At 46.1% G+C, this 24,484-nt stretch overlaps 1 protein-coding gene across 1 annotated transcript; it reads left to right on the top strand.

Moving 5' to 3' along the window:
- The first annotated feature begins 19,354 nt into the window (after positions 1 to 19,354).
- LOC115364631 (zinc finger protein 862-like) lies at positions 19,355 to 23,968 on the top strand. Its single transcript, XM_030059140.1, has 9 exons — positions 19,355 to 19,464; positions 19,563 to 19,896; positions 20,013 to 20,132; positions 20,222 to 20,374; positions 20,462 to 20,606; positions 20,701 to 20,854; positions 22,910 to 23,098; positions 23,398 to 23,692; positions 23,942 to 23,968. The coding sequence occupies exons 1-9, from the start codon at positions 19,355 to 19,357 to the stop codon at positions 23,966 to 23,968; spliced, it is 1,527 nt and encodes a 508-aa protein (XP_029915000.1).
- Positions 23,969 to 24,484: the final 516 nt, after the last annotated feature.

Below are 24,484 nucleotides of genomic sequence, written 5' to 3'. Positions count from 1 at the left end.
GTGGATATGGACATGAGTGGTTGTGGTGTGGGTGTAATGTCACAAGGTGGGGGGCCATGAACAGCACTGCTCTGAAAAGGAGGCCTGTTATGGTTAGACATGGTGGAGGGTTCTTACCTGCTGGCCGCTGGAGGTCGTTTCTGTCACTTGTGGGAAGCTTGGTCCGTGGGGGAATCGAACCCAGGTCCTCAGCGTTGCTGTTGAGGTGGAAGGTGTGTTTGCAGTCCACTGTGCCACCAGGGAGAGGGGTGGGTTGGGGGTTAGGGTCTGGATGGGGGTGGGAAATAGGATACAAACCCTGGTTCGGGTAGGGGGGAGGATTAGGGTGAGATGTAGGGGGTGGGAGATGGTTAGGGTTAGGGAAAGGAGTGGGTTGGGGGTTAGGGTCTGGATGGGGGTGGGAGGAGGGATACAAACCCTGGTTCGGGTAGGGGGAAGGGTTAGGGTGAGGCGTGGGAGTTGGGAGATGGTTAGGTTTGGTGAAGGTCGCAGTGTCCTCTTTGAGGACACTCCGGGGGGCGCGGGCTCTCAGGGGTCTTAAAATAATTCCAAGAATTAAAAAATATCTCCTATTAAAAAGGCCAAAGTGGTCCTTAAAAAGCCCCATAAAAACAATATAAAATGATATAAAATACAATGTGACAGAGTTAGGGAAAGGGGTGGGTTGGGGGTTAGGGTCGGGATGGGGGTGGGGATACAAACCTTGGTTCAGGTAGGGGAGGGAGGCGACGGCTCGGATCCGTGGACCTGGGCTGGGCGGGCTGGGAGGGGAGATGAGCGAGCAGGAGCGAGTGTGGCCAAGGTGGAGTTCTTAATGTGGCGGAGGAAGTGTTTGGAGTATCCTCTTGGTCTGAGGCTGTGAAAAAGGATATTGGTGGATGCGTGAAAGTCCTTGATGTCTGAGCAAATTCTGTAAAACCGGATGAGTTGTGACTTGATGATGCCTTGGAATGTATGTTTGGGATGATAACTGGATTTGTGTAACAGTGCATGTGTATCCGTGGGTTTGCAATAAACTTTAGTCTGTAATGTGTTGTGTGTGGTGTTGGAGGCCCTGACGAAAACTGTGGTATCTAAAAAATGGATATGTGTGGGATCTACTGTATATTTAACTGAAATGGAAGAGTGATGGCTATTGAGGATGTGTATGAATTCCTTGAATTGTGAGAAAGAGAATGGGGCCAAATTCCAAAGATGTAGTCCAAGTATCTGAGGTAGAGGGAAGGTTTGAGTGGGCATTTATCCAAGGCCTCTCGCTCCCACTCGCTCATGTAGAGGTTTGCATATGAGGGGGCAAATCTCTGACCCATGGCTGTCCCGGTGACCTGTAGGAAATATTGATTATTGAAAAGGAAATCATTATTGTTAAGGCAGAGTTTGATGAGTTGCAGTAATTCTTTGTCCGGTCGTTTTGGATCTGGGTATGTGTGGAAAATTTTCTGTAACGTTTTGAGGCCCAATTCTGTATTGATGTTCGTGTACAGACTGTCTATGTCTATGGTGAAGAGGTAAGCTGATTTGGGGACAGCCATGGGTCGGATGAGTTCTAGGAAGTGGTATGTGTCTTTTACATAGCTGGGGTGTCGTGTGGAGAGGGGGCCTAAGAAGTGGTCAATGTATCGGGATATGTTATAGGTGGTGCTGTTGCAATCTGAAATGATGGGTCTCCCGGGAGGAACTTCAAAGGGAATGGTCCAGGTCTGTGGCTCTTTGTGTATTTTTGGGAGGAGGTAGAAGTATCGGGGGCGTGGGTTGTCCGGTCCATAAAGGTAGTCCTTTTGTTTAGTTATAATGTATTTTTTGGTGTATAATGTCTGAATGATTGTCCAGAGTTTTACCTGTGTATGGGGTTGAATGGGGTTGTCCAGGGTTCTGTAATAGGTGGTGTTGTTGAGGGTTCCTGATGTGGGGAGGGAGGAGGAGAGGCGGGGGGAATGGGCTGGTGGGAAGGAGGAGAGGAGTGAGGGAAAGGAGAAGGCTGTGGCGATCGGGTGGGGCTAGTGGGGGGAGAGGGGGGAGGGGGTATGACCCGGGTAGATTGAGGGGGGGGGGGGAGGAGGGGAGAGAGGCTAGGGTAGGTGGCTGGGGGGATGAAGGGGATAGACTGGGTTGGGAGACGGAAGAAGGGGGTGGGGAGTGGATGGCTGGGATTGGGGATGTGCCAACCCCCCGGGAGACCCGGCCAGACAGCGCGACCTCGGTGGTGTTGCGAGGGGAGGGCTCAGATCGGGCTGTAGGTAGGTTACGTTCAACCTTCGGTGGCCCTTTCATCATTTCAGCCCTCTCACTCGGTCTCAGGTCTTTGTTTTGTGGGGGGGTCCGCTGTCCGGCCTGGCCTCCAGGGGCGTCAGCGACATCTGACTGCTGTGAAGATGGAAAGATTTCGTCAGGGGTGTGAACCGAAACATTAGGGTTAGGGTTAGGGGGGGTGGGGGTCCCCAGGTCACCTTCCTGGTCCTCTGTGGCAGGGGGGTGGAGGTGGCTGGAGATGACTGAGCAGGTGAAGGTTGAGTGGAGATGGGTGGTTTGATGGGTCCTCTTCTGACTGGCTGGGGGTTCGGAGGTGGCTGACTGGTGGGGATGAACTTGTGAGTGTTGTAAATGGGCTGAGATGTTAGCAGTGTAGTCTGTTTGTATTGCCGGGGCTGGGTTGGGGGTTGCCGCGAAGAGTCTGCAAAAATGGAGAGTCTATGGGGGGCTTGTGCTGTCGGTAGGGGTGGGTAGTCCTCATTTAGTCCCCAAGGGTGTTTAGTCTTTAATTTTTGGATCCACTTTCTTTCCTCCCACAGTCTTTTTTGCTGCAACCAACCCCTCCCTTTTTCCAAACCCACTATGGTCAGATGTGCAAATCCGTGGATACGAAAATGTTCGTATAACACAGTGGGTTTAATTGGTTTTTTAATAAGGAAGAGGTGTTGTTTCAGTCTTTCGCGTAAGGAATTTTTAGTTTGGCCCACATACCACTTATTGCAGTGTTTGCATAGGATGCCATAAATTAAATTCCTTGTCTCTAGGCTGAACTCCTGGGAGGTTGGCCACTGCCGGTTGGTAAGTGTATTTCTGATTATTTTAAAATTAGAGAAATGACAAAGGAGGGGATCCATTTTTTGTTTCGGGAGTGCTGCTCTGACTAAAATATCCTTTAAATTCTTGTTTTTGCGATATGCTGCTATCAGGCGGTGGTTCTAGAAGATGGCCTCCTCCTTCTGGAGGTCGTCAAAGTGGGTTTGGACTGTTCTACGCAGGGCCACGGCGGCTGGTGAGTACATCATTACCAGGGGGATGGCATTGGTGTTTTGGGACTCCTCTTGGGGTGTAATACTCTGTTGCATTACTTCCTTCTTGATATTTCTCAGAAAAGTCCGGCTGTACCCCCTGGTCCTGAGGGCTCTAAAAAGGGTGAGTGTAGCCTGCTCCACATCCGCTTCCTCCGTACAAATCCGTCTAAACCTTATCAATTGGGATTTAATAATCCCTTTGTAGGTGTGACGTGGGTGGTAGGATGATTTGTGCAGAAGGGCATGTGTGTCTGTTGTTTTAAAATACACTCTAGTGCCTAGTCCCTGTGTGCCGTCAGCTTTCTTTGTTATATAGACTTCTGTATCTAAGAAATTACCGTATTGATCTGAATATAAGACGATATTTTTTCCATTGAAAATGCCCTGAAAAAATGCCCTCGTCTTATATTGGGGGTCTAAGCAAATACACATGTATTGTACTTGCATATGTTCCGTGCTTGAATACAGCACACTTCCCCCGCTCTGGCACGGTTGGAAGGGGTGTGCTCCAGCATGGTACGGGCGTTCATGCACGAGCACATGCACGGTCACGCACGCAGCGGGCGAACGTGGATACAGCGTAAATCATGCAACTTTCCTCCAGCCTCCGCAAAATCGATTAATGCGCAGCGCGATTACCGGCGAATGGCCGCGTCGCGCAATCAATAATCAACCATGGTGTCTGTGTCGCTGTCCATGGTGCTGCTGCAACCGCGTCTAAACAAAAGTTGATTTATAATGAAAGGTATATATGGCAGTCTGTGTGCGCCGCACACCTCCGGCAGACCTGACCGGGTGGGCGCGGTGCCGACCGAGGCACCGGCCGGTATCAGGTGGGCCGGCCGGTGTGCGCCGCCACCTGGTTGAATGTAGCAGCCAGCTGACATGCCGCTCCGGCTGTCAGTTGGACGCTTTCTGAAGTTACCTCTGAAACTGTCGAGGTAAATAAACATCCCTTAACTCCTTAACCCTGGCCCTGTGTGCAATGTGAGACGGTGGCGGTCTCAGAAAGAAGAGCTAAAAAATGCCCACAGCCAGAGAAGGGCTTTTCGTGGTCCACAAACTGGTCGATTCAACGAGACTGACAGGAGGGTGTGCGATTTTGTGAATGAGAAACTTAGTGAAGGACTGCCCGTTACGAGGGCTGTGATGCAGCAGAAAGCACTTGAAGCTGCCACAGAGCTCAACATACCCCGCACTGAGTTCAAAGCTAGCATGGGCTGGTGTTGCAGAATGCAGTGGCGGATTTAAGAAATTTGGGACCCAAGGCAAAGGCAGGCATGGGGCCCTCTGAGATGAGAGGACAACACACAAAACAGGGGCCCCGAGACACACATAATACGATAAGCATTCTGCTGGCATTTTAGCAAAAGTATTTTAATCAAAAACATAATTAATGTGCGCAAATAAGTAATAACTGTATTAACCATAAGTGTATGAGGAGTTTTATGGGGCCCTCAGGAACTTGGGGCCCTAGGCCACCACCTAGTTTTGCCTAATGGTAAGTCCGCTCCTGGCAGAATGTCCATATAAAAAGTATTTTTCCAAAAAAGGGTCTTGAAAAAGAGGGGTCGTCTTAAAATCAGGGTCGTCTTTTATTCGGGTCAATACGGTAATTCTCTCTCTTTGCAGGTCATGTTTCAAAGAAATTGAGGCATGGTGAGTATTTAAAACAGTCATAAATTCCACAAATTCTGTTTCCGAGTGTGGCCAAATGCCAAAAATATCGTCCAGATATCGTAGGTACACGAGGGGAGTCCTGGCGCATTTGGGAAAAGCCGTTCGTTCCCACTCGGCCATGTATATATTGGCGTAAGCCGGGGCAAATTTTTGGCCCATGGCTGTACCGTGCACCTGAAGAAAGCACTTGAATGAATGAATGAATGTTTATTTCGGTCATTTTCAAGCGGCAGAAATCAATATACCTATGAATAAACAAATACTTATGCACAAATATTTAAACAATAAATAATATTTCATTTCATTTCAGTGAAAAACCAAACAAAATATATAATATATACAAATAAACACTGACCGAAAAGGAATAGGCTGAAGCCTTAGCTTATTTTGCCTATCCTTCTTACATTACTAAGATTTTGCCAGTTCACTTAAATAATGAAGTTAAGTAAATGAAAGACACAAAAACAGAAACATGCGTAAATATGCAAAGGGTCCCTAGGCAGTCCATAAGTACACTTGTGTTCATAATTCTGTTTTATATTTACTAATAATATTATTTTTAAATAGCTTTTTAAAGCTATTAAGCGTATTACATAGTTTCATTTCTATTTCTAATTTATTCCATAGATTGACACCTTTTACTGATATACATCTTTGTTTTACATTTGTTCTTGCCTTTGTTTTTTTGAACATGCAACTCCCTCTCAGTTGGTATTTATTCATTCTGATCTGGAACATCTTCTGGATACTTTCTGGAAGCATGTTGTTATTCACTTTATACATGATTTGTGCTGTTTTAAAATCAACCAAATCAATGAATTTTAGGGCCTGTGAATTTATGAATAATATGTTTGTATGTTCCCGATAAGCAGCTCTGTTTATTATTCTTATTGCTCTTTTTTGTAATATAAAAATTGGATTTGTGACTGTTTTGCAAGTGTGTCCCCAGACCTCCACGCTGTAAGTAATGTATGGTTCTATGAGCGAGCGGTACAATAGATGTAATGAATTTCTGGGGAGAATGTATTTTATTTTGTTCAATATTGCAATAGATTTTGATATTTTATGCTTAATATAGTTTATATGTGGTTTCCAGTTTAGTCTGTAGTCTATAATAACGCCTAAAAATTTATTTTCAAAGACTCTCTCTATTTCAGTATTATTTATCATTATTTGTGATTGATTCTGAATTTTTCGATATCCAAATATTATGTACTTGGTTTTATTTAAATTTAATGACAGTTTATTTATATCAAACCATCGTTTCAGGATTGCTAGTTCTTTCTCCACTGTATCCAGAAGGTGCCCCAGATCTAATCCAGAGTACAGTAAATTCGTGTCATCAGCAAACAAAACAAAATGTAACAGCCTGGACACATTACAAATATCATTAATATATAAAATAAATAACTTTGGACCCAGCACAGAACCTTGGGGAACCCCACATGTGACCCTTAGTAAATCAGACTTTTCATCGTTTAGTTGCACATATTGTTGTCTACTGTCCAGATAGCTTCTGACCCATGAGTATGCTATCCCTCTGATCCCATATCTGTCCAGTTTTCTCAGGAGTAAATTGTGGTCGATGGTGTCAAAAGCCTTTTTTAAATCTATAAATACCCCAACTGTATATTCCTTCTTGTCTATTGCTGTTGTTATTTTTTCTGCCAGATCCATTACTGCCATTGTGGTTGATCGATTGGTTCGGAACCCGTATTGATGTTCACTTAATAAATTTTGTTTTTCTATGAAATTGTCAAATCTATGGATAAATAGTTTTTCTAGGATTTTTGAAAACTGAGGGAGAAGAGAAATTGGTCTGTAGTTTGGTAAGTGGTGTTTATCGCCATTTTTGTACAGTGTAATGACTTTTGCTATTTTCATTTGGTTTGGAAATATACCTGTATGAAGTGACTGGTTGCAGATGTGGGTCAGAGGTCTAGCTATACTATCTATAATATTTTTTACTAATGCCATATCAATATCATTACAGTCTGTGGATTTTTTATTCTTGAAATTGTTTACCACATCAGTTAGTTCCTTCCCTGTGATTTTCTTCAAAAAAATGGTGTTAGGGTTTATGCTAATAATATTTTCATCTATATCATTTTTCAGCACTGGGTCCACAATTTCTTTTGCTAAATTATAACCAACATTGACAAAATAGTTGTTAAATTCATGTGCGGTTTGTTTTGTTTCAGTTATGATTGGTTGATTATCTTTAATAATGTAGTTTGGATAATTTAATTTCCCTGTGCCTTTTTTAATTATACTATTAAGCACTTTCCATATACCCTGTGTATTGTTTCTATGCTGTTCTAACTGTTTGTGGTAATAATCCTTCTTACTGAGTGTCATTATGTTAATCAATTTATTTTTATATTTTTTGTATTTATTTTCTGCTTCCTTTGTTCTAGCTTTTAGGTACTGTTTATATAATAAGTTTTTCTTTTTACAGGCATTTTCAAGTCCCCTAGTGATCCAGGGTTTGTCCTCATATTTTTTCTTACTTCTTGTTCTTGTAGGGCAGTGTTTATCATATAGGGTGGTAAAAATGGACAGAAATTTCTCATATGCTGTATTTGGATTATTATTTAGATAAACTTCTGTCCATCTTGGCTCCCTTAAGTCCCTTTTAAGGGCCTCTATAGCTTCTGGTGTTCTATGTCGGGTCATCTTGTAAGTGTCAGCATTATTCTGGGTTTTGGTTTGAGAGGAGTACTGTAGGGTTGTAAAAACAGGAAGGTGATCACTTATATCACTGAGTTTTTTGTTAAATGTTCATTTATGTACACACTGGTACCTTTCAGCTTCCTCCCTTGCTGGAGAAGTGCAATTTTTTGTTTTCTGTTCACAAAGCGGATTATTATGGGTGGTTTTTCATTTTTATTTTTTCGGGGGAGAGGATGACATGCTTCAATGTCTTTGTCATTCACTTTTATTCCTTTGCTGTCTAGGAAGGAGATGACCTGTCTCTCTATGGAGTCCAGATCAGCCTCAGTAGGCTCTCCACTTGTAGACTCAGCAGCTCTCGCATAAGACCTGGGTCTGGTCTCCAGTCCGCAGATGATGAGATCGTTCATGCGAGTGTACTGCTCCAGATCAGCAACCCGAGTCTCCAACACTGCTATTTTTTGATCTTTTTCTGCGTTTTGTTTTTGCAGATCTTTAATTTGACCCATCATATCCATTAGCAGTTTTTGTTGTTTTGCAATAGTTGATATTTCTTCTGACATGAAGTTCAGCGATCGTTTAATCTCCTCTACCTCCTCCTCTGCAATGATGTTCTTTTTTGGTGGCATTGTGCTGGTAGTACGTCAGCTGACGTTTCGGATGACGGCGAGAAAGGCAACCAATCACAGCGCACAGCGGAAAAAACAAAACCAGAATCCGGAAAAGTTTCAACAGGACTGTGGACCGATTCCACTGCTAACTTTTTATATAGAGTTTAATCAGGAAAAGTCACAAAAATACAGCGCCGATTTATGCCACAAGTTAAATGGCAACACACACTCGACAACACACACTCGACAACACACATGCACGTTTATACGCAAACCAGCGAGCAGTTGCAGCGCCTCCGAGCCTCACAGGGGTTAGTCTGGCGTTCGGTTTTAGGATGTCGATCAGTAAAGCTACCAGAGAAAGCCGCAGCCGGCAACCGTCAGCCTGCTAAACCGACCACACATAAGACAAGTTGTATCTTACCTTAGTGAAGTCAGTCGCAAGGAGAGGAGCAGCAAGCCCGGCGAGTTAGCATGCACAACTCTCAGCCAGCAGCACAGCAGGAAAGTGGAAACTTCCCTCAGAGCCACCCGCAAGAAGTCTACAGCGTGTGACTCGAGCCAGGGGCAAATCAATCCAGAAAGCAATACAAATGATCAGATTTAACACCAAAAAAAACAGCCAGCCAAGGCTTCCCACACAGGTAAGCAACAGACAGCAGACTACAACCACAGCACGAGCAGCGTGAACGAGCAGCGTGAACGAGCAGCGTGAACATAAAATCATTGCAGGTAATCATTGCAGGTAAGTCCCAAATGTAAAAGTTCTAACAGCTCTTCATCCGGTCTCGTGGGGTCTGGGTACTGTTGGAAGAGTTTTTTGACTGCCTCTAGGCCTTGCTCCGTATTTATATTTGTATAGAGGGCCTCCACATCTACCGTGAAAATAAAGGATCCAGGAGGAAGAGTGACTGATTTTAAGATTTCCACAAAACTGTATGTATCCTTCACATAGGATGGTTGTTTTTGTGAAAGGGGATTCAAAAAATAGTCAATATACTCTGCTATATGACATGATTCGCTTCCACAGTCCGACACGATAGGCCTCCCCGCCGGCACCCTATTGGGCACCGTCTATGAGGCCGGATCCTTATGGATCTTTGGGAGGAGGTAAAATTGTCTCTGCCGCGGAGGACCATCCCCATAAAGGTAAGTAGATTATAGGGTTAGGGTTAGGTAAAGTGCAAAATAATACTTATTATCCCTAGTAGGGCTTCTTTGCATGGGCAACAGGGAAGAACAAGTGTCCACATTTTCTTTTCCTTTTTTAGATATTATTTACAAATGCAATGCATTTTAGAGCAGAGAGGTGCACGTCTCTTCCCATCCCTCAAGGATAAATTAAATGTCCTAAGGTTAGGGTTAATTAATAAAAGGGTCGGAGGAAAGGAGGGTAAAAAAGGAAAAAGAGCAGGGGGGGAAAAAGTTAGGGTTAGGATAAATAAAAGGTTAGGGGTTGAAAAATTATATGAAGGAGGTTAGGGTTAGAAAATGAAGTAGTTATAAAGGGGAATAGGGTAAGTTAAGGTTAGGGTTAGAAAAAGAGAAAAGGGGAGGTTAGGGTTAGGGTTAACCAAAAGGGGTTAGGGTTAGAAGGGAAATTAAGGGGGATTAAGATAAGGGAGGATATAAAAGAGAGGGATAAATTAAGGTTAGGGTTAGAAAGGAAGATGGGGGAGGTTAAGGTTAGGGTTAATCAAGGAGGGTTAGGATTAGAAGGGAGATTAAGGGAGGTTAAGGTTAGGGAAAATGAAAAGGTTTAGGGTTAGGAATAAAGTTAAGGGAGGGTTTAGGGGAGATGGGAAGGAGAGGAAGGAGCGTGCTCTGCTTCCAGGTGCCCGTGTGGGCCTACACAGGTCCGCCACTTGAGGAGCGAGTAGAGTTAGGTTAGGGTTAGGGTTAGCCCTAACCCTAACCCTAACCCTAACCCTAACCCTAAGTAAGTGCCACTGTCACACAAAAATAAGACACTGCAAACAAGGCAAACCAGAGGAGTAACCCTCTCAAGAAACAAGACCAACATCAGATTCCCCAACATGGGGGTTGCTATACAGATACACAGTTAGGCAGAAGTGTTTCAATAAATATTTTATTTAATTAATATATTACTTTTGAACCAAATAGAGAGGTGAACCGGGTATGCCCGTTCCGTACCCCCCATACCAAACATAAATAATTGAGGATGGCTCCGAATTAAAAAATTAATAAAAAATAATTATATTAATTTTTATAAATTTGAAGATTATACTAATCTTTAAGCTTTATTTATCAAGTTATTTATCTAGATTTAATTTTTTTTTTTTTTTTTTTTTTTTTTTTTTTGAAATGACAAAGGTAAAGGGAGCCCCTCTGCACAAACACACACACATATATATAAAGGTTATTCACCTAGACAAAGAAATACATACACCACATTATTAAGGGGAGGTGGCGGGGAGGGCAGTCCCCGTCCCGAATCACTGGGGAGAGTCTCCCCGGGAAGTCCCACCAGTACAAAAAGTTATGTCTACTGCTGTCTTTAATTTGTCTGTCCTACCCTGTTACCATCTGAGGCCTGCCTCATTAAGGCCCTTAGGGGCCAAGGTGCCGAGCCTATTAATCCAGGCCCTCTCTGCCCTCCTTCTTTGCCCGCCGGTCCAGCCCGGGTTAGCCTCCAGGCCCTGGATGGTTAAATTTTGTGCCCCATGTAATTTAAAGTGCAGTGCCAAGCGCGAGTTGAAATTTCCTCTCCGGACCCTGTTGAGGTGTTGTTTCAGGCGAACCCTGAGCGGTTTACCCGTCTCACCAATGTATAGCATCTGACACAATTCACAAGAGATACAATACACAATATTGGCCGTGGCCAGGCTGAAGAGGCCCGTGACCGGCGCGCTGCGTCCGCTGTGCGGGTTTGTGAGGAGCCTCCTTGCCCTCAGCCTGTGCCAGTGCTCCTCCAAGGCTACCCCACTCCGTGAAAATGTGGCCCTGACCAGGGTGTCCCTCAAGCTGGGGTTCTTCCTGAGGGCCGATATTACTCTGAACTGTTCTAATGTGGGTGATTGAGTTCGGGCTACTTCAAAGCTGCCCTTGATGAGTTTATGGAACCTATTGTACCTATGGGAAAAGGTGGTGACGAGTGGGAGGAGCCGCGGGAGCGGCCTCGGGGGGCTCCCCGTCGCCCGCCCACCGGTGCGCCCCCTGAACAGCCAATCCGTCCAAAACTGCGGTGGGTGATGGGCGAGCGGGAGCGAGGGCCGCCAGCGTGTCCGTCTTCACCCTCCGCGGCGTCCTCTGCATGTGTACAAATGCGGTGGAAGCGCAAAATCTGCGATTTTACGATGACCCGAAATGTATGTGTCAGATGGTAACTCGCCTTGTGTAGGAGCGCGTGTGTGTCAGTCGGCTTAAAAAAGACCTTGGCCGGTGTCCTTTAGGTAACTTGGGTGCCTCGTGGAGAGGGGGCCCAGATAGTGGTCTATGTACTGTGAGATATTATAAGTGCAACTGTTGCAATCTGAAACAATGGGTCGGCCGGGGGGGACCTCGGAGGGGACCGTCCATGTATCCGGCTCCTTGTGAATTTTGGGTAGGAGGTAAAATCTCCTCGGCCGCGGGTCGTCAGGACCGCACAGGTAGTCCCGCTGCTTGGCTGTAATGTATTTATGACGGTGTAGGGAATGAACCAGTTCTCTGATGCGGTGCTGTGTGTGGATTTGGATGCTGTTGGCTATGTGTTTGTAGTATTTGGTGTTCTGGAGTTGGCGGTGAGCCTCTAATGCGTATTGTTGTTTATCTGAGATGACTATCTTGGATCCCTTGTCTGCCGGTTTAATCACTATGTGTGGGTGGTTGAGTAAATCAGTGAGCGCTTGTTTTTCTGCAGCAGCGAGGCTACCTGTGCGGTCCGCGTCCTCGATGTAAGACCGCAGGATCTCCCTGTCCCTGCGGATGAGGTCGCAGACCGGCCTGCTTAGAGTCGACCACTCCGGTTCCCAGGTGGAGGGGAATGTGAATGGAACGTGGTCGACCTGGTTATTTTGAAAGTGGTCAATTAGTTTGATGCGCCTGTGGTATTTATGGAGGTCCCTCCGAAGTCCCTCCCGGTCGAAACTGTCCGGCTGAGGAATAAACGTGAGCCCCCTCTCCAGGAGGTCCCCCTGTGCCTGCGTGGGCTGAAAAAGTGTGGACAAATTAAGCACATTGCTCTTGGATCGCCAGGAGAGGTCCGGTCCCCGGTCCGGACCCCGAGGCGGCGGCGCCACCGGCCCCGCTGGCGCGGCGGGCGGAGGAGGCGAACGGGAAGGACTCCCGGGCGCTCCCCCCGAACCCGCCCCGACCGGAGGGCGATGGGTCCCCGCCCCGGGGCCGGCCCGAGACGCCGGACTCTCTCCCCCGGGTACCTGTCTGGGTGTAAAATTATTCATAAATTTAGGAGGGCGCACCAGTGGGCGAACATCTGCTCCGCCGTCTCCCTCGTCCAATGAATTAAGTCCTTCTCCGTGTGGAACCTGCTGGAAGGAAGCGCGGTTAGATGGGGCAAGTGTGCCAGGATGTGGTCGTTAATTTCGCGCAGGTTCGCCTGCTGGTCCTCCTCTAGAGATAAAGAAAAGTTTAAACAAGGGAAGAAAATGGTGGCGTTAGGGAACGTGGTCCGAGCCGCCCTGTACAGCGCCCGCAACTGTTTTATTGAGGTCTTGTTGGGGTCCTGGTCTCGGTTGTTAATGCCCACCGAGAGGACCAGAACCTTGGTGTGTGGATGAACCGGTGTTTTTTCACAGACTTTCAAGAAATGATAGAAATTGGCCCCCGGGTAGCTGTCTATTTGAATGTTGGTGTGGTGTCTCTGTGGCGGGATACGGTTGAGATTGCAGTCTCCTATGAACCAAATGGGTTTGTGGCCCCGAAAATGCCATTCCTGCAGTTTCCTGCTTGCTCTGGCTTTGTGGTATACTGGGGCGCAAAGGCTCTCGCCCGCCGTGTGGTCTAGACCGTCTGCTCCCGGAGCCCCCGAGCCCCCGGTCACCCCCCGGCCACCCCCGGAAATGTTTGTGGAGGCTTCAGTCGAGGCGGCATTGGCAGCCATTTGTAGCCTGTTGGCCATGGCGGTGGCTGTGCCATGCCCCAGCATCATGTTTGGGGATTGCTCCCCCGCCTCCCGCGGTTGCGATGGTGTGCGTTGGGTGGCCTGGAGGGCAAGCCGGGCAGCCCGGGCGCCTCCTAGAGACAAACGGGATTTAGATGGGTTAGTAGGAGTGGATGTGGGTGTGGGCCTGGGTGTGTCCTGTGCTAAACTGTCCTGCCTACGTGGGAGCTGCCTGTTCTGCGGCTCCCCGTGGCCCTGCGCCCGCACCTTCAACCGGTCCTCCGCTGGAGGCGGCCGGTGATCCGGCGGCGGGGCGGGCGAAGGTCCACGGGGAGGCGCCCCTGCCTGGTCTGACGTGCGTGGCCCCCTGCGGGGTGATGAATGAGAAGACGGAGGAGGGAGTGAGGGGGGAGGAGCCAGGGAGAGAGAGGTAGAGGAAGAAGGAGCTGTAACAAAAAAGTCTGTGATTAAATGTGATGAGGTGGAAGGCGGAGGAGGAGGAGGAGGCCGGGGAGGAGAGGAGGCGGCCCCCCGCCCTGACTGCTGCGTTTCTGCTCCGCTGGTTTTGGATGAGGCGGCCGGCCGGCGGCTCGCAATGTGGCCTGCCCGCCGGGTTAGGGTCAGGGTTAGGGGGGCAATTCACCCTAACCCTAACCCTAACCGAGGGGGGCGGGGTGGGCCCGAGGCTTCCAGGGGTGGAAACTCCGCCTCACCCAAGAATGGGCCCAGCTCCCCTGTTGAGGTCTCAGGCCGAAGCATTGAGGTGAGTGTATTAATGGTGTCTTGTTGTAGCCTTTTCTTGTATCTGGCTTTTCCATAGGCAATCGCCTTTTCCATAGCCACCCGGTCAAACGCTGGTAAGGTGTGTATCAGTTCTGCCAAGACGCCATCATAATGTTGGCGTAGAATCTGCAGGTTTCTAAATAGCCAGTCATCTGTGTTGCAGGCTACTTTTTGTGTTGTGACCGGGTTTGGTGAGGAGGGTTTGATGAAGGCTGTAAGTTTTTTTGCCTGTTTCATCATCCCAATTGGAGCGATGCCTGTATTTAATTTTTTCAATTCTAAGGGGTGTCTTTTATACCAGATTGGGGGATCCAGCCCCCAATCTCAAAACACAATTCACTATTTTTATTCTCTGTATATCCCTCTGTATTGTTCTTAGGTCCAGACAGCTGAGGACATCTGTGCACATGAGTCCAATTGGCCGCAGTGGTAGGGCTTGTGGCACTTCTGGTAAGTCAGTCAATCATCTAAGTCACACACTAGGTCTGTATGACCCCCACACTGCAAATCAAATGATGTAGTTCATACACACAGCAAAAAATGGTGCAGCCCACAGCAAACCAAATGTATTTAAATATATATATATACATATAGAGGTATGTGAGTATAGGGGCTTCCTCTACATGCTAAGGAGGCCAAAGTGCTAATTTTTAAGTGCTGTAAGTGCTATGAGCTCTGGTAGCCAGACCCCCTCCCTTCCGGGGGGGGGGGGGGGCTTTGGGACAACTAGGTCAGCCTGATTGCATATGTGTCAGAGAGGGAAACAGCTAATAAAGGGCCCAGGGGTTCCAGGTGGACAAATCCACCAGAACAAAACCACACAAAAATAAAATAAAAGGCCTATAGTCGAACCACTTTAGGTTCTTTGTAGAAGTGAGAAAGTTGTATGTAAAATAAAAGACACCCTAGTAGGGTTTAAAAGAGTAAAAGGGTTTTAAGAGAAAGTTTAAAAATGACTGAGCTCCTGACGTTTCGGCAGAGTTGTGCCTTCTTCAGAGGAGAGAAGTTGAACTCCTGACATTTCGGCAGCTTGTGCCTTCTTCAGAGGAGAAGGTTAGGGACTGGATTGAGGTTAAGGTTAGGTATTAGGGAATCTGTAGTAATGCACTGGCGCGTATACTAATATGTTCTTTTTCTCTTTTGCAGGTAACTCAGACCATCAGAGAGCTTTCAGGTAAGTTACTAAGTGTTTTAATTTTTTCCTTTTCCTCTTTTTAGGGTTCAAATATAGACGGCTGGGGAGAAAGAGGAGCGGATAGATCCCTGGGACGAAATAAGGTAAGTGTGTTTATTTTCTTCTATATAGAGTAGATAGGAGAGACTGGGAGGCCAACTGTGTTCCTGGATGCAGAAGAATAAAAGGTAAGAAAGGTAAGTATAGTAAAATATAAGTGCTAAAACACATACATGATAAATACAGGTAAATAAAACAAGATAAAAAGGATATAAATATAGTAAAGATAAAAAAGTGCTTTAAAAAGTAAAAGAATCAGGAAACAGTGAAGTGGCTGGAGTCCCAACTATCTTTACTCTCTGTCATTCAAACCCATGGGGTAAATAGTGTTTAATTTATTCATCCATTTTCTTTCTTCCCACAGTCTCTTCCTCAACAACCAGCTGGCTCCCTTCTCTAAACCCACTATTTTGAGGTTTTCCTGACCATGATGCCGGAAATGTACATAAAGTGTAGTGGGTTTGATTGGTTTCTTTATTAGGCGCAGGTGCTGTTTGAGCCTTTCCCTCAGTGTGTTTTTTGTTTGTCCAATGTATAACTGATGACAGTGTTTGCATACAATGGTATAAATGAGGTTTTTGGTTTCCAGGCTGAAATCCTGCGAAATGGGGGCCTGCCGGTCGGTGAGTCTATTTTTAATTATTTTTAATTTCATAAAATGGGACAATAAAGGATCCTTATTTGCTTTGGGGAGTGCTGCTCTGACTAAGACATTCTGTAGATTTTTGTTTTTGCGATATGCCGCTATTAGGCGGCATGATTCACTCCCGCAGTCAGATACTATGGGCCTCCCCGCCGGCACCCGATGGGGCACCGTCCATGAGACCGGATCCTTATGGATTTTTGGCAGTAAGTAAAATTGCCTCTGTCTGGGAGGGTCATCTCCATATAGGTAAGTACGTTGTTTTGCTGTAATATATTTCTTTTGATATAGTGTGTCTATGATTGACCTTATTTTCTCCTATGTTTCCATGTAAATGGGAGTGTCCAGGGGGAGGTAATGATGCCTATTCTGCAGCTGTCTAGTACCTTCCAGTATGTAATCTGCCTTATCTAAAATGCAAATTTTAGAGCCTTTATCGGCTGGCTTTATAATAATATCGTGGTTATCTTTCAGCTGTTTCAAGGCCTGTCTCTCCTCCCTGCTGAGGTTGCTTTTAGGGAACCTAAAATTTGTGGTATTTTCCAGTGCTGTCCTGTTTTGGGCCATAAACAGCCTGAGGGGCTCCGAAACCTCCTCCTCTCCCGGCTCCCACGTAGAGGTAGGTGTAAATGGTTTTCTGTCTACCGTCTCCGTATATTGAAAGTGTTCAATTAATTTGAGGCGACGGTGAAACCAGTGTAAATCCCTCTGTAAATGCTGTTTGTCCACTTTGGTAGGTGTAGGAATGAAGAGGAGCCCTTTTTCCAGGACGGAGGCCTCTTCCACTGTCAGGCTAAATGTGAGCGACAAGTTCAGGATATTACTCTGTAAAGGAGAGGGGGTGACCGTTTGTCCTCCCCCCCTTCTTAGTTTAACTGAGCCGTCCAAGAATCCAATATGAGAGTGGCTGTTGCTGTAGTCCAATGTACTCTGTCCTTTTGTAGAGTGAAATCTGCCTCCGGGATGCCAAGTTTTTTTCAGAAATGTGTTCACTTGTGTGGTCAAATCTTTAATTATATCCGTCTGCTGATTGGAGACCTGGATCAAGGGGATAAATATCTCCGCATTAGGGAATGCCCTTTTTGCCTGCTTTACCATAGACCTGTAATTTTTTTCAATTGTAAGGATCTTTTGGATGCTAAGGCAATTATTTAAACCCACTGAGACTACCAATTTCTGGACTTCCTGGTATGGGGATAATTTAGAAAAAATGCTAGTCATGTGGTCCACCTTTGCTCCCGGAAAGCTATCTATCTGGAGGGACTCCATCTGGTAGGTGGGAATTCGAGCCAGATTGGAGTCTCCTACCATGAGGATGGGCTTTCCAGGGGTTAGTTCCCAGTCTACATTCTTCCGGAATGTATTTATGTGTCTGTGGGGCCGCTGAGGAGAAGTTCCTGGAGTGCTGGGTGTTTCGAGGATCGTCCGTGTAGGCTCTGCCCCCAAGGTTAGGGGTAGGGACTGGGTTAGGGTTCGGGCCTGGATTCGGGTTAAGGTTAGGTTTGGTGAAGATCGCAGTGTCCTCTTTGAGGACACTCCGGGGGGCGCAGGCTCTCAGGGGTCTTAAAATAATTCCAAGAATTAAAAAATATCTCCTATTAAAAAGGCCAAAGTGGCCCTTAAAAAGCCCCATAAAAATAATATAAAATGATGTAAAATACAATGTGACAGAGTTTGGACCCAAGGGCCGATTCGGAGGCGGGTTTTATCATTATTATCAAGGACCTCCCACTTGGCAGGGCCTGCAAGAACCTCATCCGCGGGTGGTCCCTTAAGTCCTGGAGGAAAAGGATTAAAAACTAACCAGAGAGAACTAACCAGAGAGAGAGAGAGAGAGAGAGAGGAGGATTAGAACCCTAGGATTAGGGTTGGGTTAGGGTTATGGTTAGGGGGAGATGAGCGAGTGGGAGCGAGTGTGGCCAAGGTGGAGTTCTTGATGTACCTTGATGTATCCAGCGTTTGGAGTAGCCTCTAGACCTGAGGCTTTGGAAAAGGATGTTGGTGGCTGCGTGGAAGTCGGTGATGTTGGAACAGATTCTGTGGAAGCGGATGAGTTGTGATTTGATTATGCCTTTAAATGTATGTTTGGGATGGTAGCTGGATTTGTGTAGCAGTGCATGTGTGTTCGTTGGTTTGAAGTAAACTTTGGTCTGTGGTGTATTGTGTGTAGTGTTGGAGGCCCTGACAAAAACTGTAGTATCTAAAAAATGGATATATGTAGGATCTATAGTGTACTTAACTGAGATAGAGGGATGATGGTTATTAAGAATGTGTATGAATTCCGTGAACTGAGAGGGAGAATCGGGCCACATTCCGAAGATGTCGTCGAGATATCTGAGGTAGAGGGCGGGTTTGAGTGGGCATTTATCCAAGGCCTCTCACTCCCACTAGCTCATGTACAGGTCTGCGTAGGAGGGGGCGAATCTCTGACCCATGGCTGTCCCGGTGACCTGGAGGAAATATTGGTTATTGAAGAGGAAATCTTTGTTATTGAGACAAAGTTTGATAAGTTGCAGTAGTTCTTTATCTGGTCGTTTTGGATCTGGATACTTATGGAAGATTTTTTGGAGTGTTTGGAGGCACGATTCTGTGTTTATGTTTGTATAGAGGCTGTCTATGTCAATGCTGAAAAGATAGGCTGATTTGGGGACAGCCATGGAACGGATGAGTTCCAGGAAATGATATGTGTCCTTAATGTAGCTGGGGTGTCGTGTGGAGAGGGGGCCTAAAAAATGGTCAGTGTATTGTGATATATTGTAAGTGGCACTGTTGCAGTCCGAGATGATGGGTCTTCCGGGAGGAACTTCAAAGGGGATAGCCCAGGTCTGTGGTTCTTTATGTACTTTAGGAAGAAGGTAGAAATAGTGGGGTCGTGGGGTGTCTGGTCCGTAGAGATAGTCTTTCTGTTTGGATGTGATGTATTTTTTTGTGTATAGTGTATGAATAATTGTCCGGAGTTTGTCCTGTGTGTGTGGCTGAATGGGGCTGTCCAGAGGTCTGTAATATGTAGTGTTGTTAACTTGACAGTTGGCTTCAAACAGGTATTGTTGTTTATCCATGATGATGATTTTAGAACCTTTGTCTGCTGGCTTAATGATGATATTGGGGTTGTGGGTCAATTCCGTCAGGGCCCTGCGGTCGGCCCCTGACAGATTGTCTAGGACATCTGCTGGAGGCCGATAGTGGCGCAGGGCCCGTCTGTCTGTCTTTATGGTAGTCTGGGTATGTTGACTGAGTCCGGCTTGGTCAGGTTCCCAATGTGATGGATGGATAAATGGTGTGTGTCGATTTCATGTTATGTGCTTAATTTAAGGCGTTTATGCTGCAGCCAAGAAAGCCTTTGCAAGCCTTGGTCCAAAATGTGAGAAATGGATGGAAAAAGTTGTAGCCATGGGTGCAGACGGTGCAGCTGTCAATCTGGGACACAGAGGTGGAGTGATAGCCCTCCTTCAAGCAGAGATTGGGTCCTTCATTGTCCCATTCCACTGCATGCCACATAGGTAGGTTTCCTTTTACTATATCTACCATATACATATTCATTCTCCAAAGTTTAATTATATTCTAAAACAAATACATCTATATTCTGTTCTATTTTAAGATTGGAGCTAGGAATGTTGAGTGTGCAAAGAGAGGTTTCCATGATTGGGCAAGTGTATGACCTGTTGCACCTCATCTGGAAAACATACCACATGAGCCCCAAATCAATGAGGGAACTCAAAACACTGGGAGCTGAAATCGGAGTACAGGTGAATGCACCGAGTGGAGTGAAAGGGACCAGGTGGCTGCCCCATGTGTCTCGGAGTTTGAGCACCCTCCTAAAACCAGGGAAGGATGGCAATTCCTGTGGCCAGTTTACAGCTGTGTATGTTCACATGGACCATCTGGCAGGTGCCGAGGCGACCAGTGCAGAGATAGCTGGCAGAGCAAAGAAGGTTAGTATTATCTTATCTCAGTGTTTTGTGTTGGACAGTATAAATCAATTATTGAAAACATTTTAACTTTGGTGTTGTTGGAGTTGAGAATGAGAACTACACTGATATATTTGCAGATCAAGGTCAGGATGGAGGATGGGACATTTGTGGCATTCTGCCACTTCCTGTCAGACCTTTTCTCTGCCATCGGCAACTTCAGCCTGCAGCTCCAGAAAAATGATGTAATCCTACCTCAGGTAAAGAAGAGAGAAAAAGGAGGCCAGGGGATTAATTTTACATTCCCCTTAACATGTTTCTTATATAAACAATACAACTGTCTTCCCAGGCTGTTAGTGGCATCGAATCTCTTCTGGCTACCACAGAAGCTATGGCAGCTAGCCCCAAACCTGATGGTAAGCTGTCTGAGTTCCTGGCAGCCATGAAGAAGCAGCGCCAACAGACATGGGGAGAATCTGGGACTGGGAGGTTCAAGTTCCAGGTACACATTATATACTGTATATAAAATCAAATGTTTATTCCATGTTAATAATATGCACTTAACATTTTAATTTTACATGCTTCACAGGAAGTTACCCTTTCTAAAGGCGAAGCTGCAGAGCTGGCAGAAGGTCAGTCAATCAGCCAGTGTGCTCCCAGACTGCAAAGAGCCATTGTGCTGACCTGTGATTCCACAGTGAAACACCTGAAGAATAGATTCAGCAGCCTACTTGGTGAGTTGTTGTATTTTAGCATTATATTATAAGCACAATGACATGTTTAGAGTACTGTTGAGAGGCCTAACCTTTTTCTGTCTCTTTCTGATAGAGGAGAACACAAAGGATTTACCAACAGCCAAGGCAGTGAAGTGTTTCAATGTCTTCAACCATGACTCTTGGCCAGATAATAGGCTGGAGCTCCTGAACCATGGTGTGGAAGAGGTGAACTTTCTTCTACAACACTTCTCCACTGTCCTGGGCAGGTGAGTTTGTGTTGTGAGTATATGGGTTTGTGAGTGTGTTGTGTGCTATCATATTTATGTTGACATAATAAATGAAATTATGTTGATAGATACAGAGCTTCTTGTCCCTGCCATTCTTCCATGTCACACCAGGAATGGCTGCAGCAAAGAAAAGGCCAAGAGGAGTTCCAACAGATGAAAATGACGATAAACACGTCATTCAAAGACAAAAGCTATCTTGGACTGTGGCAAGTCATGACGACAAAAGAGCCCTACTGCTCAGACTTTGCGGTAGGCAGTGTTAGCTGTAGTATCAAAAATGACACTGTTGACTTGGTGATTTGGTAAGTTGGTTTGTTCACTATACTTTGTCTTTTGCAGAATATCCTACACCTGGTCAAGATCATGCTGGTGCTCCCAATATCTTCAGCAGTCTGTGAAAGAGGCTTTTCGTCAGTGAACAGAATCAAGTCAGATGTTAGGGCAAGCCTGCATACTGACACTGTTGAGGACCTAATCCGTATCAGTGTTGAGGGGCCAAAACTGGAAGACTATGATGCCAGGCAGGATGTTAAGAAGTGGTTCTCCCAGGGAAACAGGAGCAGGAGGCCCAACTATGTTAGCTGGCCCCTTGACTGAGTGAATAAATGCTGTTGTGATGTCACTTTAAGTTTAAGTTACTTTAAGCTAATTGCACCTTGTTAGTTTTAGTTGAGAATGTTGTGCTGTGCAGGTGTGCAGCAGTAATAATTTCTAAAAAGATGTAATAACATAGGTCTTCTGTTATGTACTTTTCTTATGCCATGTTGATGGTTTGCTTTAACTTTCATTTTTATGTTTTTTTTTTTTTTACATGAAGAAGATGATCTATTTTGTACTGCTGCTGCAGAGAAACGTAAAGTTAAAATTAAAACATTTTGCAGACAAGTTTGGGTCATTTTTAATCTTTAAATTTCATCAACATGATAAGGTCATGCATTAATAATACGCTATACAAAGAAAAATATGGTGCTACCTAATTTCTTTTGGTGCTACTAAATGAAAAGCTAGGTGGCACCAGTGCTACCTGTGAAAAAGTTAGTCTGGAGCCCTGCCTGGATTCAATCCTGGGTCCTGGAGGGGTGTTGTGTTGGACAGTCTTCGTCTTATCCACTGCGCCACCACAATGGTTATGTGTTGCAGTGACGTGCTACTCTTCCAGGGGTCTGGTCTCCCTTTTGACATAGGCTTATGCTCCAAGTGATAAAAACAAGTGCTGTTTTTCTGTGGTTTTAAAACAAGTTAAAACCAAACAGTCCCATGCCATTTAGCCAGGGCTGGCAGAGCCCTCCACCACGGTTAAAAGCAAACTTTATTAACTATACAATTTAAAAACACTTTGCTAAGAGACCAATTGAAATTGCTATAAAAGGTCTGAAAACTAGACCATAAAACAATTGAAGATAATAAAAAGGTTAAGAGGTCTTACTCAGCAGAGCAGGGGTCCCGACGTTTCGCAAGAGTGTTGCTTCCTCAGGGGAGGTTTCTTCAGGAGGAGAATAGTAAGGTTAGGTGAAGGGTTAGGATTAGGGTTAGGGTTAGCAACCTCTTCCGGTTGCTATTGAGCATGTGGACGCAGTCAAACGTTTAGCTCCACCCACATTGAGCCATTCCTCGATCTGCAGACTGCAGTCAGGGCTTACTCACTCAGGGTCCCGGTTTCACGGGTCCCGCAGGGTTTTAAGGGCCTTTCACATAGCGCGCGGTTTGGGCGGCGCTCTGCGCTGGGTACGGCACTCTGTGCTGGGTACGGCGCTCTGCACTGGGTACACCGCAGACTGGCGCAGAGTAGGGCAAACGCATGCGCGTTGTGCACATATGTGGCGCTGGTTGCTATGTGACTGATACAGACACTAGGAAGTAGTTTTCCGTTCTGGCGCTCTTTTTCTCTGGCGGACAATACAGCAGCTTCAGATGCACCATGTATCTGTCATTAAGTCAAAGAACAGCTGTGGCAGTAGTTCTTCTGAGGAGGAGGCGGAGGAGGAGACGAGCAGCAGCAAGAAGAGTGTGGGTACATGAAATTCTCACGGTAAGGCAGCAGTTGGGGGAGTTTAATCTCGTTCAGGAGCTGCAGTTCCACGACGACCGCTTCCAGGTCTATTTCAGGCTGAGCAGGGAGCAGTTTGACACTCTGCGAAGGAGAGTTGGTCCGAGCCTGGAGAGAGTGACAACCAATTTTAAGCAGTCCATCTCTCCCACAGAGCGTCTGGCCATTTGTCTAAGGTGGGTGCTTATATGAAAAAGCTCTTATTCCCCCCGAAGTGTGTGAATAGAGTTTATGCCAACATAATTAAACTGTATAGTATGGGGTTGCTGCCACCTGTAGTCTAGTACGCACCTATTAAAATTAATACACTCTGCAAGCTATAAATATACTTATTTATTGAAATTAAAAAGTCTTTTGTAATATGCTATATACTGTATGTGACACTGTATGCCCACAATTGCATTTTGACTCAAGGCACTTTTATTAACTTAAGATACCTGGCAACTGGTGACTCATACACCACCATTGCCTCCAGTTATCGGGTGGGGATCTCCACTGTTGCTGGGATCATCCCTGATGTCTGCCGGGTGATTTGGGAGAGCCTGAAGGAGGAATTTCTTCCTGTACCAAAGGCAGCTGATTGGCAGGAGATAGCTCAGGGTTTCCACGACAGGTGGAACTTTCCCAACTACCTGCGAGCCTTCGATGGCCAGCATATTGTCATCCAAGCACCAGCAAACTCTGGCTCCCAGTTCTTCAGCTACAAGGGCACATACTCCATAGTTCTCCTTGCCCTTGTCGATGTCAGGTACCTCTTCAGGATGGTGGATGTGAGGGCTTTTGGCTGCACAACAAACATGCTCTTAGTTGTGTGTGTGTGTGTGTGTGTGTGTGTGTGTGTGTACAAATTAACTTAAATACAAACGTGTATTTGTGTGTGTATACAAATACTTAAATACTATTGTGTCATTAACACACAACAATTAACCTACAAAACTCAATCAACAAAAAATCAGGAAAATTCTGCCCTGTGCAACACTTGCAAAATTTCAGTTTTTGCCTGACTTCTCATTTGACAGGCCTCGGAGGCGAGGTGCCAGGCATAGCAAGAAAAGTTCTTCCTCATCATGTTTCTGCCTGAGGATCTCCATGATGTCAGACTCCAAAACATCATCCCCCTGCCTTGGCCTTTTGGAGCTCACCTTTCCTGATCTCTGATGGGCTGTGGTTGGTGGGTTGTGCAGGAGGGACTGGGGGAGCTGGGGTAGGCTGGGTAGCACAGGGAACCTCAGGAGAAATGGGCACTTGGGGTCCAGAGGAGTGTGAGGTGCCCTCTGTGGCCAGGGAATCAGGGGAGGACACCTCGTACTGACTGGGTGGGACCAAGGTGAAGCCCAGGGTAAATGTGTCTTCATCCTGGGGACCTGAATACATGGGGGTGGGTGGGCGTGGGGTAGACATCCCTGGCTCTGTGAGGTTACTGGTTGTTGCCCTCTCTTGCACACCGGGCTCAAGGAAAGTCAAAGCCCCTATGGAAAAATACTTCCATAGGGGCTTGTTTTCTGCCCCCGAGCCGCTCTTTTTTTTCTCTCACTCCCTTCCTCTCCTTTATATATTTGTCC

This window comes from Myripristis murdjan, chromosome 9, assembly GCF_902150065.1.
Source record: "Myripristis murdjan chromosome 9, fMyrMur1.1, whole genome shotgun sequence".
NCBI lineage: Eukaryota > Metazoa > Chordata > Actinopteri > Holocentriformes > Holocentridae > Myripristis > Myripristis murdjan.
The sequence above is the reverse complement of the archived record's forward strand: the minus strand, read 5'-3'. Positions and strand labels throughout refer to the sequence as shown.